Source organism: Anopheles coustani, chromosome 2 (genome assembly GCF_943734705.1).
Source record: "Anopheles coustani chromosome 2, idAnoCousDA_361_x.2, whole genome shotgun sequence".
In the NCBI taxonomy this organism is placed as follows: Eukaryota; Metazoa; Arthropoda; class Insecta; order Diptera; family Culicidae; genus Anopheles; species Anopheles coustani.
Window position 1 is genome coordinate 22,042,241 of NC_071289.1, and position 18,284 is coordinate 22,060,524.

Consider the following 18,284-nt stretch of genomic DNA (forward strand, 5'->3'; position numbering starts at 1 on the left):
ATTTATGATTTTCTCTTGATGATGCACCTTAGAATGTTTTGTAACACCAACTAAATTTGACCTTCTTTGAATAAATGATTAAAGCACGATGAAAATGATACAGAACGAAACCGATCCGACATTGAGCACAACACCCATCGAGTTTATTAAATAGTTGACGGCAGAGCTCCCGTGCCAGTTCTACCTTGTTGCGTACGGAATTTTCTTTATTAATACTGATGAGTTCATAAAGAAATCATACACCGATGACTAATCCGACAATCGGATCCACTTTTACTTTGTTTAGATCACTCAATTCGACGGACTCCGGGGAGAGCTTGGCGACGGGTGAGGTGGTGGAGCCGCTGGCATATGTGACGGTGGATGCTGAAGGTGCGATGGCTGAGGCTGAGGGTGGTGATGCGAAGCTTGCGGTATTTGGTATGGAGTAAAGCGCGAGAAGTGCTTCGCTCGCGGATCCGGCGACGGCGACGACCCGGAGGAAGAACTCGTCGGAGTCATCGGCGTTGAGGAGACAGTCGCGGATGGTCCCAGTGTTGGTGGTGGTTGGTGTGGAGGAGGAGTAGACCGAGGACCTCCGGCTGCCGCCGCGGCGGCCGCTATGAATCCGGGCGGAAGTTGATGGGCCGTCGCCCAGCCGGCCGAGTTTTGCCAGAGGCCAAGGTTTAGGGCGCCCAGATTCTGGGGACGCTGGTACATCTGTGGAAGAAGCAGCTCGCTGTAGGGCGAGCGACCCCACATCTGGAGGTGCTGGCGAGCTTTCTCGAGCAGGGCAGCTGATGAAGGATCCTGCAGGTCGTGGCCAGGACCGGCGGCAAACTGAGCCATTAGTGGATCCGGGAAGAGCCGGAGTGGAGATCGAAGGTGTTGTTCCAGTAAAAGTGCGTCCATGGGGTCTCTGTCATATAAAAGATACGAATAGAATTGTGATCAATTAGGATTGGAAATCATTTCTAGGCATATTTAATTCATGCGTTAAAAGAAGTCAGCTTGAGGTACTCTAACAGGTTTAAAGAATTTTACGTAATTCATTTCGTTTTTTCTGGTTTTTTTCATTTCCGCAAAGGCTGCATTTATTTTGTTCTATAATTAGCATTATCGCATGCCGAAGAATGTTGTAAAATCAGCTTCAAAAACCTGACATATTGTATTCTTTTAAGGGCGTTATAGAATCGCGATTTTTTAACAACACAAATCACAAAGAGACACACAATCGCCACGGTAAGTGTGATGATGGTTTGGGGCAGATTTGGTTCCAATCACGCGCGGTCGCGTTTGTGTTGCGTGCTGCGGACAACTTCACACCTTACCAATCTTCATCATTATCATCAGCACCGGCCGTGTCTGGTGCGGCTGCCGGAGGTTACGTTTTTGACAGGCTGCGATTTGGCAAAGGATCACTTTGGTCTCATGCGTGGTGAGATTGTGGTCAAAATTTTATTCTTTTTCTTTAACATGTTGACTGTCATGGCTATCATTTTGATAGCCAGCTGTCATTAGTTCTAAAATGTTTTTGTCCCATGAATGAATTAAAAAGCAACTTGAAAATTGTAGTAATATTTAATATCAATTCTTTGGGAAGCTCAGTTTTTGTTTAGCCATAGAAAACCGTCGGTTTTATACATCATATCAACAAATTTAATAAAAAAAAAGAGTGTACTAAAAAAGTGTCTTAAAAACGCTTGGCAATCAACGTTTAAATCACCCAAAGTTTGCGGTTGATGTTCAAATAATGCGTGTTTGTGTTTATTTGAGAAGTTAAAAAATCTTATTTTCATAGTCAAAATCTCCGGTTGTGGTTCATTTCTAGTACTCAGGTAAGTTTAAGAATGTTAAGAATCGAATAGAATTAAACGGAACCACTTTAAAATACCTCAGCTAATGAGAAGGTTGAGCCAATTTAGATGAGAACCGGTTCGAAAAAGCCATACTGTCTACACTTTAGAACCGCTCGGAACGCAGCGCGCCACAGCGTCTGGCTCGATAAAAGCTGCAACGATTCTTCGAAAACACAAAAAAAAACTCCCAAAACTAAAGCATCCTGCGTCGAAGTTATTGTCGGCCGAAAGTAAATTACCGGGTTCGGTACATTCTTCGATCCTTCGCTCGTTCAGGGATCCTTCAATTCCGTTCACTTTTCCGACCAGTGCGTTTCGTCCAAGGGACGAAGGATGCACATTTTCCGAACGAGTTCTGCATTAAAATTCATCAATTTCGAATAAATTACTCCAGCAGCCCGCCGCATGACCGGGGATAGCCCGAGCATAAACCCGAGCGAGCAGTTTTGCAGAAGCTGCTGAAAATGAGCATTCATCGGGTTTTCGGGGTTCCTCATTTCGGTGGCCGCACCAATTGGACACGCGGGCGAGGTGGACGCAAAACGGGGCACCCATCATGTTGGCATGCACTTTTATCAATCATTACCCTCGGTGTGGCGCGCTGATGATGTATGATGGTCCACGGACAACATAATAATTTATGTTTTTTCGGCATTCATCTCATCTCGCATCGGTTCGGTTCGGGTGTTTCATTTCGCTCCGTTTCTTAACTAGCTTCGGCCTGCTCTGGTGCACGGCTTTCCCATTTGGCCTCAGTTTGCCTGTCCTGTCCGCTGAAACAGCGCGCCGACTGTGCGAAGACAGGCAAGTGCGGCCCTAAAGTGTCAGAATAATTACGCACCACTTTTAACAACCATTTAAGTATCCCGGGCCGAACCGTGGGGCTGATAGTTTGCACGCCGCCCTGTAATCATCACATTTGGAAAGGATGAACTTCACCACGTTCGCGTATTATTTTCCGAACCGGGACTTGGAGGCTTTGGGGGGGGCTCTTTTATGCTCTTTGTTTTCCTCCGCTCCTTTGGCGGGACGAGTGCATTCGTGTCAAAACAATGCATTGCGCAAAATGGACACTCCGCGAACTCCTCCAGTCCGAGGCGGTGCGTTTGAGCGAAAAGAGGTGAAAATTTAATGAAATTAAGGTGCGAAAAAGGAGGGCTTTTCTTTGGCGGCAAATTTAGCCCCGGCAGTGGACAGTGGGCAGAGTGTGTAATTCAATGGGACAAAATATATTGTCGTGAATAACCAATCTCATTTTGAAGTATCTGACCTAGCGACCATTTGATTTGTAAAAAAATCATTTAAATTATATTTTGTTATATCCTAAATGGTTCTGCAAATTTAGATCGTTCAAATTGGATCTTAACGCCATTATCCTTAGGGGTAATTTTTCTTCTCCGAAACACGGTTGCAAACGATCGTTATCCTTGCGGTAGCGCATGCAATACAAGCTCAATTACATCATTGTACCTTTCACCGGCCAACAACACCGATTCGAGTGGCCAATCGAGGGCGCATTCTAACGGCATTGTCGAGTGAAAGTTTAACGGCTGTTCATGTTGAGGTTAATTTTAACTGAATTAAAACCCGCAATACAACCAAGAAAGAATGTAGCCAACCTGCTTGCAAGTGGAGCGGTGCATAAAGTGTTGGGTTGATCTTTTTCTTTTTTATTATTGGGTGAGCGGTTTTCGCTTTTTCGTTTTATATGCCACCACCTTGGCTTGCCTTGACCGCTACCGTGGACCGCTCGGTGGTGCATAATTTGTGCCAGTGCAGCGGAAGTGAGGTGAAAAAAGCGGGAAAAAATGAATCGTTAAAAACATCGAAAAGGTGGTGCTACAAATCCCGCTATCGTGGCCAGGCGTGCAGGATGACCAGCGATCATTTTTTGTACTTGTTTTATGATTATTATGCCCCGGCTTTGGCGGTTCTCCCGTCTTGGGGTGCTGTTTTTTCGCATTCTTGCACATTTGCTGACTTTTGCTGGAAGAAGTCGGTATTCATACCGAACACTTCACTGTGTTGAAAAGGACTGGTCGAGCAGGTTGGTAAAAGAAGGACAGGGTGTCCTGGCCGATCGATCAGTTCTTGGCAGCATGCAAACGGTTTCGTCTGTGTTCTCCACTTCCCTTCGTAAATCATCCTTTCACTCGTTCATTTTTGAAGAATGTTTCAGATTTTTCTTCTTCGTTCCTGCCAGTGCTGTTCACAATTTATTCAAATTATGCGTTAATTACGCTCCGGTTCGATACCTCAACGGATCCTTCTCCTTCACTATCCAAAAGGGAGAATGGTCATATCAAAGCAGCACCGAACGCAGATGCACCCGAAACCCTACCTTTACCTTCTTGGCTGGCACTTTTCCTCAAATTAACACTTCACGGACGAGTACTTTTTTTTACAAAATTTCTTCATTTCGATGCTTTCGTTAAACACGACACTTTTTCGTAAAAGGTGATCCCATCTTCCGTACAGTTCAATCTCGGCGTACCTTTCCCTCCGCCTCGGACGACTCGCTGTCGCTGGCAAATCAATGCCGAAAGTGGTGCGCAAATTTGCTAAAATTACCCATCCTTGACGTGCAGCATGCCGGTGGTGGTGCTCCAGATTTTTCCAAAGGCTGTTGTCGGGCGTTCGGTTTGATCTTACCGAAAAGGCAAAAACTACCGACAAACGAAGGACACCAACGGTGGTTACTGTCATAAATAATTATGCTCCCTTGCTGTGTTATTAAACAGCTCAATCCGTTGCCTTTGCAGGAAACTATTTATGGTGCTCGTGATGGTGGTGTTTGTAGCTTTAAATAGTGGTATATTTTCTACGTGAATCAGTTATGATACCTTCTGAAGGTGTGGTAAATAAATTTTCACTATTATTACTCCTTTTAAATAAGTACTCAAAACTAAAGCGGAAGTAGTTTTTCACCAATGATTTTTCTTCAATATTTCCTATCATCGCAACAAAAACAATATTTTCTGTCTTCAAGCAAAAGTCTAAGAGGTGAGAAAAAGAAACAAAATCCCCGCACCATCCCCGGCAAGGCAGGAAAACAATCAGAAAGTAATCAATAACACTAATTGGCCCAATAAATCATGCCCGCGCGGCATTAGTGTCGGCATTTTCCTCGGTTTTTCCCGCCAACCAGCCGCTCCGCTTCCAACGACAAACGGGTTCGCTACATATAAGCTGAAGACGAAGACGTGGCAAAGTGCTGGCGGACCTGAACTCCTCAACGACAGTTGATTGAAATTTCCCACCGTCGCCATCGCACTGTGGGTTCATTTTTTGGACCGGGAGGGTGAAACTGTGTTCATTGCAAAATAATTGTCTTAGCGCTAGAGGAGAGAAAAATATCGATACCAACACAAGCGCACTCGCGGGGATGCCGACGGACGGAACGACAATGTACAGTCAACGTTATCGATGTTGGTGGTTGTGATGTAGATGTTTTTCCGTTTTCCTCCAACGACGATATGATGGGATATCGATCGGCGCAGTTTCACTCGGAGCGGCCCCATTAATCAACGTTCGATTTTCCTTCCTCTCGTCTCGTGGTGCTTTCCGCGCAATGATGCGGAGATTTTTTATCACCTTCCCAATAAGACACGGGCGGTGTCTTTTCTTGGTGAAAAACGAACTCGAGGAACTACATCGAACGGGGCTGCGGCCCATCTGAAGACAGAACCGGGAAAATAGCGTACAAGAAGTGAAAAAAATAACCCAATCGCTCCCGCTCGTCGAGACCCGTTCACAACAATCTTGCACGCGTCGTAGAAGAAAATTGATTCAAGACACCACATCGATGACGATTCCGGGGGCTCGCGGAAATGCATTGGATGGCCTTTTTCCTTGCCAAAGCGTTCCAACTGCTCCAAGTTTCGGTGCCGATCCCGCGCCATATACTTAACGGGGTGTTGTAACGAGTTCGGGGTGTTCGAAGCGAAAACATGGAAACTCAGCCGGGCGCAACGGACGGGATGAGAAGTGATTCCGCGATGTTGGCGGCTTTTCGGACCCTAATTATAGACCGCGCGCGAGTGCGGCAGCCGCGCGCAAAACGTGGCGAGCGAATATTAATGCTGTTTGGTGGTGTTTTCTCGCTCCGGTTTTCCTTCCCCCTGCACCGAGAGAGGTCTCGTTTTTTTTTGTGTCCGTGCCAAAGCGAGAACGAAGCGATGTTTCATTATTGCAACAAATCAGCAGGCTTTGGAAATGGTATTGTGGAGGATCGGAAGGACTGAACTAAGGAACATTCTTCTTATGTTTTTCGTAGGTTTGCAAGGTAATAAACATTTTCTTAGAACCCACAATGTTACCAAGAAGAATTTCATTTTTGTTCCAAATGTTTCTAGGAAACACAAACAATTTAATACTAGCACAAAAATTATATCGAAATAGCTTTCAATCATTTTCGATCTTCCATTATATCCCAATTTTATGATTTTGCTTCAAAACCGTTCAAAAATTGATAACGGTAATAAAAATATTTTGTTCAAGCCCAAAATATTTAAAAATAATTAACACGACGTATCGTAATAGTAGAAAACACCAGATCCATGATGGCTGTTTTAGTCAAGTTGTCGGCAAACAACAAAGACGCGAGAATTCGTGTCCGAAAAGGATAATTTAATAATCAACAATAATTGTCCGAACGCAACGCGCGTGTCCACGATTCGCACTCGCACGCTTCCATTTTATATTTATTGCTGTTGAAATGATCCCTGAGCTCGCCGATCGGTTGCCCGTTCATGTGTTACTTTTTCCGTTTGTTACTCTCCTTCCTACATGTCTTGCAAGTTCCTCTCGAAGAAATCGTTTTCCGAGCAGTAATTTCAAATTGCACCACAACTCAATCGCTTGTAACCTCAAAACAGTTCAAGTATTTATTTCTGCCTAGCATAGATCTAGGTGTGTTTCCCCCCCACAACCATGCTTTTCCTATCCGCACCCCCCCTCGGTGGGTGCAGTTGCAGCATAAAAAAGGGGGAGGTGCGTTCATTAACGGCGCGAAAGGGCACATCAAAGCTACGCAACGCTCAAACCGTGCCACCGCTTGATGGATGATGATGATGAACGGCGGCGTTTGAGTTGATGATTTGTTTGAGCATTTCAACGTCTTCGGCCTTCGGCTTTCGGCCGTGGTTTGCGTCGTCTTTGACGACGGCACCGGGCGCCTTTATCGGTGAACCTGTTTCGTTCGGTGTACAACATTGAACAGCGTCTACCACGGTATCGTCTGGCGGTGAGGGTTTCATTTCCATTTTCGTTCCTCTTTTTTTTTAAACCCGCTTTTTTCCTCACAATAGGTGTAAGAAATAAATGTTATGGCTTGTTTCAACACCGCTCCGCAACGTCTCGAAGCCGGCGACGTGAATGTGATTGTGTTTACGTTTTTGCAAACATGTTTTCGTCTATGTTTGCCCGAGCCCGGGCCTCAAATTGATTGTTTATGTTCGGCCAATTAGCGACAAGTCAGGCGAATCCCCGAGCGAAGCGACTACAAAAACCGCCTCAGCAGCAGCTGATTTGCATCGCGCGAAACGGCTCGAGATCAATTGATTTTTGCCGATGATGTTGTCTGGCACAAAATTTGTAGCTACCGTAATGCCGATCATCATCAACGTTTTAAAAAGCGTTATGGCCCGGCCACACGCGGTAAAAGCATTGCGAGGTGCAAAAGTAACATTAAAATGCACCGCGCAGGTGCATCGATAGGAAAATTATAGGTTTTGAGCAGTAAACAGTTATATATTTTTACAAGCTGAACGGTCGTTACATGGTGCTTTTACACCTCGCTTCTCCGAGGAAAGCTGCTCTTATTTAAATTCATTGCTCGGACGCCGTTGGCTTTTGAGCTACTTTCTTGTGCGTTGAGAACGGACAAAGAAAAGCGGGGTAGCATAAGGCTTCTGATAAGTATAAGGTGATCGAACAGGCAAGATAGACAGTGCAAAATACTACCTATATCATAAACTAGATTCTCTTGTTTTGTGAACAATTTAAACACGCACACAAACAGCAGACATTATTCCTACAACTCACCTATCGAAGTCGGTGAGCCGCGACGAGTCCCGGAAGCCTTTGGCGAACGGATTCGAGTCTATTTTCAGCTTCGTTATCAGCTGGTTCTGGTACGCCGTCACCGCCGTGAAGATCGTCTCCGGGAAAACGTACGTCTTGTGGTCGACGTCGGCCAGCTCCTTTGGTGTGATGGGAATGCTTTGCCCCGGTCCCAGCCGGGCCAGATGTATCCGAGGCTGATAGCGGTGCATGGAGTTGAGGACAATCTGGGAGACAAATAAAGATTGTAAAATAATACATTATTCGTTAATTGGTGAAAAAAGAATCTTAGATTCGTGCTTTATAAAATTGATTTCTACCATAATTCTTCATATTGAAAGATAACGAAGGGAAAAGAATGCTTGTGCGCATGCTTGGTAACATTCGCACAAGGAATCCACATAAGATTCACCACTACCAACATTCAGGGATACAAGGATATTGAAGTGTCAGAGGACGACTTTAAAATATTTTTCTCGAGAATATTTTAGTCAAATCCGTTTATTGTAGATTTAAATTCCGGACAAATTTACTGTTTTAATTATCAATTTGTTCACATTATTCATGTTCTGAATTTCATATCGCAATGATATCGCAATGATGACTTATTAAAGTCTTTTTTTTTATTTTTTTTTTTTTATTATTATCTCTTCACTACAAGAGATACACCCCAAACCAACATTACATCATGTTTAACCAACAAAAAAAAAAACGCCATCGCAATAACATCGCTCGCTTATCCTTTTCCCTCGCCGAAGTATTACATCGATTTGTGTTGTTCTTCCCTATCTCTTATTTGTTCCCTCTTTTGTCCCGGAAGGTCGTTTGTGTACGACCCTCATCCCGCCATTTTAGTCGACGATTAGGCGCGAAACCACCCCCGGGGGTTAATAAAACACGCAAACGTACACGTATTTCACCGGCTGGCGTAGTGTTTGTAGTGTAGTTGTCTGTTGTACTCGCTGGGTGATAGGGAAGGTTTCGTTTGTTTTTTCTTCCTTTTTGATACTGTTCATTTTTCCATTCTGCCCGCCCTACTGTTTGTTGGCTTGTTTGTTTGTTTGTCTGTTTGCCTACTCGCTTGGTTGTCTGTTTGCCATCCGTTCGCTAGGAGTAAGTGGCTCTACCGACACCGTCCATCGTGGGCCATAATCACCCTGTGGGCATTTGAATTAAGGTTATGTAGCTACATTTCTTCACCCCTCGAAATGTCTGCCGACGCTCCGGGCGGACATTGGCAACATTGAGGGTAGAATGTATTTTTAAACAGGATATCGTTAGGCTACGAATGCGTGTGTATGTTGCAGGAGCAAGGTGTGATGATCGTTAAAATGGATGTAAGAACTCGATTTAAGGGGTGCCAATTAGGATTTACGGAGCAAGACAATGTTGTTTTATATTTTCTATATTATTTATAATCTACTAAAACACACACTTGATTGAAATATTTTAAACAAAGGTTATGTGATCAAAACAATTTCTTTGCACACTTAAGCAATCACCTTTTCTGACCAACGTTTGTCCAACACAAACCAGAGTTCGAAACAAAATGGCCACCCTTCGGGCCGCAAGCGGCAAATAAAGGATGACATCTCCCCCAGGGAGAGAGATTGTTTTAGATTAGCCCTGTTATATCTTCCCATTTCTTTCCCAACCCGGCGTTCGCCCTCGCCCCCGTCATCGACTGAGATGTAATTCCTTTTTAATCTGCCCATTCGCGAGACGTAATCTAGACGCGTGCTCTAGCAAACACACATATACCCGGTGTAAGCTGTCAGAATCGTAGCTGAGTTAGGGAATGCCATTTAGGGGGTCGACCGGAATGGGCGAGTAAAGACGAGTTTGTGAGTGTGTGTTTGTGTGTGGCTATTGGGTGGTGGAGTCCGGATTCGAGTCCGCAGTAGGAAAAGATTACGAGAAAATATGCGGAGGAGGATGTCATAAATTCGAAACATGAACGATGATACCTCGCACACTGTATCGATGTCTTAGATATTTATATCTTTATTATTGATATTTATTTCCCCCCCCCCCCCCCCCTCCTCTCCCTACCGGGGAGAGCTTCCCTCCTTCCATCGTCCACGCTGCTAAGAGGGCTCCACTATTTGCGTTTTGCCCCGTTGGCCTTTCTCCAGGCCGTCGAAAAGATCGATATCGGTTTCATCAAATCACCATTTACGCTTCTCGCCTTTTCTGGTGTGGTCTGCTCCAAGCTGGTGGGCCAACGAAGAGTGCTGAAGATGGGGTTTTAGAAGGGAGGGGTTTCGCTCGGTCCGTCGGATTGAGACTGCTGCCAATGGAGCGTTAAAATTTCAGCGAATAAATAAACGCGCGAGAAATTCTATACATTTTATGGCTGTATCCTTTCAATAAATAATAACACATCGCGCTGGCCGGTGGAGAAACTGTGGCCAGGCAGAAGGATTGCGTACCCGGAGGTTGGACTAGGTGGACCACGCTTCAGCACCCTGGACGCTACTGAAACGCCCGCAGCTTCCAACCAGTTTGAGACGGTGCTAAAGCCAGACGGATTTAGTGAAACGGAGAGTCGTTGGGTTCGCTTCATTCGATTGGTCTGTACAATCGACTGTTGGTGCCAAATGCTGGAACGCTGATGAGCATCGTCTTTCATAATTAAATATGCATCAATATTTAAGCCAAAAGGTGACAACGTTCTGCAGGTTTCGCGATAAATATGAGTTTATTTGTCTCTTCCACACATCTTTCTTTTGTTTATAAACTCGAAAGATAGTTATTTGAGAAAGATCAAGATTTGTAGTCAAAATAAAATCAAATCTCTCGGTACATCCAATCTCCATCGGATAACGCCAGCAATCAACAAAACGTAGCCACGCTGACGAGTGATGCTTCCCCCTGGCTAATGAGGTTGATTATTAATGACATCCCGTTACGATTTTCCCTTTCCCCTTGTGCTTGTTAAATTTTCCACGGAAATCTTTTGTGAGGGAGCAGATTGGGAGAACGGTGGCATTCTCCTCCGAACGCGGGCACAAAAAGTAACTAACCGAAGGAAAAGAAATAAATGCAACAGACCTCGAAACATACCATTCACCCGTGGAATGCACGACGGTCGTCTAACGCCTCCAATACACCCACAATAAAAAAAAGAAGTCTAACCTGCGCCCATCCTCCAGGCGCGTCTGTGCGTCTCATAATTAATGGATCGTGTCACGATGCACTTGTCATCTGTCAAAACAGTGAACAGATGAACTCAGTCGTATCACTGCACCGAACGCCGAGGCGCCACCAGAAGGTTCTTGTCCTCCCCTCCCCCACCAACCGTCGCAATGGAGATAGTTCTGGGAAAATTTAAATAACATCCAGCCACGGCTCGTTTTCCTAGAAGCTGGTGATCTTGGACCTCTTTGCGGTGACAGTTTGTGCCGGAGGTGGTGATCAAAGTTGTATGAGCGCCCAGAGAACCGGTAGGTGTGTCACGTTCGAACATTCTTGCCCCCGAAAGTTGGGGTTGGTTGCTTCTTTTTCTCAACTCCAGGGCCTTGTTGCCTTCTTGCCTTCGATCAAGATGAACAAGTGACGAAGAATAGGGTAGCCCGCGTCGGTGGACCTGCCCTGAAACATAAGAACCACCGTTGGCTGGCAGGTCGGATCCCCATCACAGGCGCCCGGGGACGCATTTCAACCCAAACGTTGAAGGACGGGAATTAAGTCAGTTTGAAATAATTTGACAGACAAAAATCGTGTAAATAATTTGTTTTCGTTCACGCTGAACCCCGCACGGTTGCCCACCCCCGAAACGATCGTTGAGTCCCTACGGGACTCCAAAAGGTTATGTTTTGCCTGTCCGCTGGCTAATGAATCCAAATTAATCAACTTTTCCTCCCGTCCGGGGCCCGTACGTCATCGTCATCGGGATCGCGAAGCTCCGCTCGTTTGGGGTCCGAGGTTTTGCCGTGATTTATAAGATCGTATCAAATTTCTTGCTCCCTCCGTGGGGTGGAGGGGATGTGAGGGTGCCTCCTTCTAGAGTCAGGGGTGGTTTTTTTTTTGAGTAGCTGGAGATGATCCGACTTACCTGCCCATTCTTGTCCATCTCATTGTTGGTTAGTTTCACTTTTTCGAACGAGATAACCTGTTTGCGCAGGGCATCGGCCCCGAGCGGGGTGTCCGGGTGGGCGTAGAGGCGGGCGGGGGGCGGCGGGTCCGCCTTGCCGGCCACCAGCCAGGCCGACCGGTGGTACGCGTAACGGTAGCGCCGGTTGTCAACCGGGACCACGTCCAGCAGCACCACGTACCGGTCGGCTGGCGTGATTTGGCGCAGCGGGCCGGAGAAGGAAACGCGCACCGTCGGGAACATGCGCCTGTGGAGAGAGGAGGGAGAGAAAGAAAAGGGAAGTGGGGTGGTTAGCATGTTTTCAGAAGGAAATTCCTGTCAGTGGAGCCACCCATGGAGCTCAAGTTTTATTGCTGTATGATCGATATTTGTCTAAACTTTGTCGAGTTAAATGAAACTCCTTCTTATCTGAATTTTAGAACTTGGATAAAAGAGACTATCTTAAGTAAAAACAATGGAACTAAACATAGCAAAAATAAACGCAAAGAATATAAATCCCAAAGAGACTGTAGAAAATACGTCTAACGAAGAAAAGGAGAGCAGCTCGGTGGAATGCTCGGGTTTCGTGCCACCTTCGACACGTTTCGACACAAGCGTAACGGAAGGCCAACTTGTACCTTCGATGCTCCCGGCCTTTGCCTGGCCACCGAACGGTTTCTCCGGCAGGAACCTGTCAACAGTCAATTCGACATGGAAACGAACGGTTTTCCGAAACGAACGGAATGTGGATGTCAAAAATTGAAAATTAACAGCCTCGCCGTCCGTCGGCGATGCGAACCGGCACGCTATCCAGCAGCAGCAGCAGCATCGCGTCCCTAACCATGGCACCATGGCGGCCACCCGCAAAGGTCCCCCGACACCCTCGAAAGCCTCCCGCTTTCACCTTCACGCATACGTTGGACTATTCGGAGGTTCGGGCAAAACTATTCCGTTTGAACCTCGTGGAACACCCTGTGAGCTTTCGTGTAACGTTAGCAGTTGTTGATGGTGTGTAAGTTGTTTTTTTCGTTGGTTGTTGTTGCTCTCCGTTACAGGTTTTACTAAAGCGCGATAATTGCAGATAAGCAACATAATTCATAATTGCTAATTTGTGAGCCCCCTTTGCCTCAACGTTGGCGATAGTTGTGCGTGTACCCCTTTTTTTGTGTGTATCTTATTTTATTCCGTTCGCTTTTGAACCCTTCACAAGTTGTCTGTTTTTTGTGTTTTTTTTCTCTCGCTACCTCGTCTCCAACTTGTTCTTAATCGACACGTTGCATCGGTGCAGTGATGCGCAAAGTCTATCCGGGGCGCGCATCTTCCCGTGCGGCTCACGCACACGACACGAAAATGGCAACGTCAGGCCGGAAAATACGCAAAACCGATCCGGAACCCGTCAACGGATTTCCCCTCGGGGGGTTTGGGGGAAACGGGAGTCCCTACGTCGGGTCCGTTAACATGCAAAACGTCGTCTCTAGTTCTACGCCGCCTGACAACAGTCTTATGAATATGACAACAATCGATCGATAGTATCTTTCCGGATGGATAACTCTTCGTTCACGGGAGGTCGATGTGGTTTGTGTCGTCCAACGACATACAGGCTGTTTGTTTAAAAAGAATGTTCTTTCATTTAAATCCCCGTAATTTCATGTCTACAAAATTTCCAGATGATTCCTACTTCAGTCTTAAACCAACCAGCCCTAGCCCTAAATCAAACACCAGTAGTTTCCTTCTTACTGTTACGTTTAACGACAGCTTTTAATGCTGTTGCTGAAAAACGAAAATCCACACCTCATATTTAGACATCCGCTTTTGGGTTGGGGTGTGGGAGGTGGTACTTGGCTGGGTCTCAACCACCACAAAGGTACCGACCATTCCAGTCCGCACGCCATCGGGTCGAAAGAGTAGCAAAACAAAGCCACCACCCACCAACGGTGCAACACCTTGTACGAGGGTAAGGTCCCTTAATCTCCAGCAACGCCACCGAACGGGAGTAAAATGGGGGGAAAGTCGTAATGCTCACGATCACGAGAAATAATTTCATCAATCACCACCAAGTGGTATTGTGCGCTTTGAAGGATTTATGTGTAAGATATAGTGATTTGTAGGTCAATTTTGGTAAAATATTCAACAAGAAACATATTTTCTAAAAATGTCTCAAGTTTTTTAAAATAAATGTTCGTAATGAAAAAAGCATATTTTTGTTATTTTCCATCAGAAGCTTAGCGTTAAACATTAATGATGAAAACCATTATCATGCCTACTAATCAAAATAAATATAATAAATAAATAAATAAATAAATAAATAAATAAATAAAATCGAAAACCTGTTCTAAAAAATACTTTACTTAATTGAAAACAGAAAATGAAGTAACAAAAGACTTATATTAAATTAAATTAGTTCCTATTGGAAACATTGTATCACCCTAAACAAAATTACCTCGGTAAAAACATTGATACAAGAACCAACCTCTACAATGTGCATAGCAAATCAAAACGAATCGCAACATTACGGCAACCCCCGGGAAAACTCCTTTGTCATGCAGTGCCAACCGATTGTCACCGGTTGATAAACGTTGAGTCCTTTCTTGCCTTTTGTGCCCGTGCTTTCCGGGTGGAGATTGAGATATTAGCGCCCATTTGGGTGTCGATTGTGTGTGTGTATGTGTGGAGTAACTCTCCCTTTTTCGATCTTGCCCAGCACCGCTTACCGGCCAATCCCTTCCAACGTTGCATTGTTCGCGCTCCCGGTGGGGATATTTTATTCAATTAAATTTATGTCCTCACTCGCCGGTCTGGCGGTGTGGGTGTACGCCCAGCACCACCACGGCCAATCTGCGGGGCGTATGGGTGTACCGAAAATGGTCACCATTTGCGCTGGTCAGCGAACGGGCTCCACCCTTCACCCCGCAACATTGAAATGTTGTGGAAATGGTGCGAGATTGGGACGACGATTTTAGCCACCGAATTGTAACACGCCTCGGTGTTCGGTTGTCCAGCTTCGTCCCCTGCTTCGCTTCTCCCCTCTTGAGCTCGAGGCAACGCAACACTAGTGTGGAGCGATAAAGATTTTACTACAAAGATTACCCAGGTTATGATTATTGGACAAAATTATCGTACATTGGTCATAAATTGTGCGCCCTCCGTAGACGCAAACGCAAGCGTTCGGGGCCCTTTTTTCGGTCGGGTGTCGTGTTGTCACACCACTCGGAATGACCACTCGGGGAGAGCGAGAGATCGGGGTGGTAAATAGAGCCGGTCACCCCGGAACGAATCCGTGCTGAGGACGACGCCTTTCCAAGTCCAGGCGTGTGGTTGAAGCACAAGGGATAAGTCTGGAGTTGCGTGTTGGGTTATGGCCGAAACGATGAGGTTTGACGATGATGACTGCATTAGATAGCATGACACAATAAAATGTGACCAGATTTGTAGCGGATGGTTTCGAGAAGTTTGGTTTGTGGATGGTTTTTGCGGGGAGGAATGCTTTGAAAATTGATTAACTTTTAGGGAATAAAAATTGTACACTTGCAATTAATTAAGTTCATTGAACAATTATTTCTTCGTACTCTTCGTACATGAGGATTTTGTTAAAATAGAACTAAGAAATTTCTTGTTATTATTTCATATGCCTTTCTCCAACCGGGCTCGAATTCTCTTGCCACATTTCATACCGGTCAATTAAACTTATTGTTCCTGGTGTCAAAAGTGATTTTTCCACACTACACTTTTTTCATCCTTCCCTTCGCATAAACATTCAGCATCCATTGCATTCCAACCGAACCCTCTAGAGAACCGTCCGATTCAGCCGTCGCCATCCTAACGCCTTAACAATACAGAACAATCATCGCTACACTGGGTGCGTTTTCCGCGAACGTCCGATTTTTCCGACCTGCCACACGGTTGACATGTAACTAGACAAATGAATGACAGGCTGTCGCGAGGGCTTTTCATCCTGCGGTGCAAGAGTTTTGAACCAGAAATTGTCACCCGACGGGGAACACGAACGGTGAACCTTTCGGGTTCGTCACCTTTTTCCCTCTCCCTCTCTCTCTATATTTTTCTCAAGCCACACTTCCGCCAAACAAAACCACCAACGGAGACGGAAGGACGCGCAAAGAAACCCAAACTCGGACTAAAACTTTGGCGACCCTTTGGGCCGGGTGTCACTTAATTAAGCCACCGTTCGTCATCGTGTCACCGCGCGTTGTGGCGCAAAACATGGCCGCCGCCGTGTTGCCTACTAAATGTTGCGAGCATAATCAATGTCACCTGCTCGCCGAATAATTGATCATTGTTCGCCATCCGGCCCGGTGCGATCGGCGCGGTGAACATGGCCGCGGAAAGGGTCGCTTCGAGATGCAAAGTTTTATTATTTATTGGCCATGTGATAAAAATGTTCCTAATGAACCCCCCCGAGGTCCCGGCAACGGGCGTTGAACAACGCTGTCGACTGACGGTGTGGTGTAGTTGTGCGTCGGGTTGTGCGTGCGGCCATAAATTAGATGAGAAAACGAAACATTATCACATTAACGTAATCAGCGGCTGCCGAAGCTGCTGATGGTGGGGAGATTCGGCTCGGCCTTCAAAATGAACCAAATTTAGGAGTTCACTTCCGTGTTTGAGAGTTGGTTTTAAGCTTCGAGGCTGATTGTTGCTCGAGAGGGAAATATTTAGTTTGGAAATAAACACAGCATGTTATTTCAATTCTTGTATTATGTTTTACATTGGATTTATTTTGAACTACATTAAACTTGCTCAGTTAAAACACCTAAGAAAAACCTAATAAATAATCCTCTAGCGTGAATGAGTTCCTGAAGAGGTTCTCCATCTTCATTATGCGTCTTTAATTTTCTAAAATCACCGCTCCCTCGGGCCTTTGGGTCGAGGTGGACGACGAAACGCACATCAATTATCCAGCAATTGACACATTTTCACCACCCAACAGCGTTGCTGGGACGGCGGAGGAGCAGCGTGAGGAGTTATGTCATCAATCAAAGTGTGCTGCTTCTTCAACACTTTTTTTGTTTTGCTTCACTCCTTTTCTCCCGCGTGTCCTTAAGGCAAAGAGCTCCGTATACCCCGTTCGTCAAAGGTCGCTTATTTCCATTTGTGCGGAACTTAATCAAAATAATTACTCGTTTCTTTTACCGCTGGTAGCTTGAGGTACTTTTTCTTTCTGTTCGCTTCGTTCCTCAACCATGTTCCATTTCTTGGGCTAAGGAACTGGGAAATGTGCCCTTGGGAAAGGACGGTGAAGATTAGAAGGTGCGGGCTTTCCGATCGCGAAATAATTCTATACTTCGTCGCCCCTACGGCCTGGAACCTGTGGGACACACGAGAAATTGGCTCGGTGTTCGTTGCAACACGTTGCAAGTGCATCCCCAACGTTAAGAACCATGAAAGAAAGATAGAGAGAGAGAGGGAGCTGGGTTCACGCACGCAATGCACGCACGCAACAGACTGTTTTAGAACTTACTTGCAAAGTGTGCCTCACAACGGTTATTGTATTTAGTTCGCTGGCCGGGGTATTGCATCGATGCAGTAGGTATATTTATTCTTTCCCCCTCCCCCCTCCCCGTACTGACCACCCATTCTCTTATCCAGCCCGCGTCACGACGGGGTGGGACGGGACACTGCACCGGGCCCCAACCGGTGTGTGTAGTGGTGTGCAGCGAGAAAGAGTGCGAAAAAAAAGAAGAACTGGCACGAACAGCGAAACAACACAAACACCTCCCGATGATGGCGCAGGGAACGCAGAAGCATGTTTTGCCGCTTGTTCACAGCTTTCCGATCGCGATAATGATTTGCAGTGTTAATTTTCACCAACACCCGGCCCCACTCCGGAGGGCTCCCCCCCCCATTTCCATCCTGCTGGCCAGCAGAAGTCGATGAAGGGAAATTAAGGAAGCCCTCATCGCCGGTGTGTAGGAACGATGGGGGGAGGGGTAGAGGATGCGGTGAGGGGCGGGAGGAAATGGGCTCAATTATTATTGCAGCTCAAGAGATTGTGCAATGGTGTTGGTTGGCTCCGGCTGCATCATATTTGTTATGCACTTTTAACCCTTCGATGGTGTGAGACATGTTCGCAAAAGAAAAACATGTAGGAATAATAAATAAAAATTGTACAGTTTATTACAAAGTTGCAGTTGAAAGAAAAGAAAAGTCTTTGAAAAGAATAGTTTTAACATATTTTTCCAATAACCCTTAAAGGTTGTGCATGTCAACAATAAAATCCTTGGGAAATATGAAATAACCATGCAAGGGTTAGGGATGGTGCAATCTTCTTGCAGCTACTGGTGATGGGCATT

At 45.7% G+C, this 18,284-nt stretch overlaps 1 protein-coding gene across 1 annotated transcript in view; it reads right to left on the bottom strand.

The window, feature by feature from the left end:
* Positions 1-291: 291 nt before the first annotated feature.
* LOC131264084 (T-box protein H15-like) overlaps positions 292-18,284 on the bottom strand; it is a 44,270-nt gene continuing 26,277 nt past the window's right edge. The window contains exons 4-6 of the mRNA XM_058266372.1: positions 11,959-12,244; positions 7,884-8,128; positions 292-898 (exon numbers count right to left, since the gene is read on the bottom strand). Of these exons, the coding sequence (XP_058122355.1) occupies positions 292-898; positions 7,884-8,128; positions 11,959-12,244 (1,138 nt within the window). The remainder of the gene's footprint in view (positions 899-7,883; positions 8,129-11,958; positions 12,245-18,284) is intronic.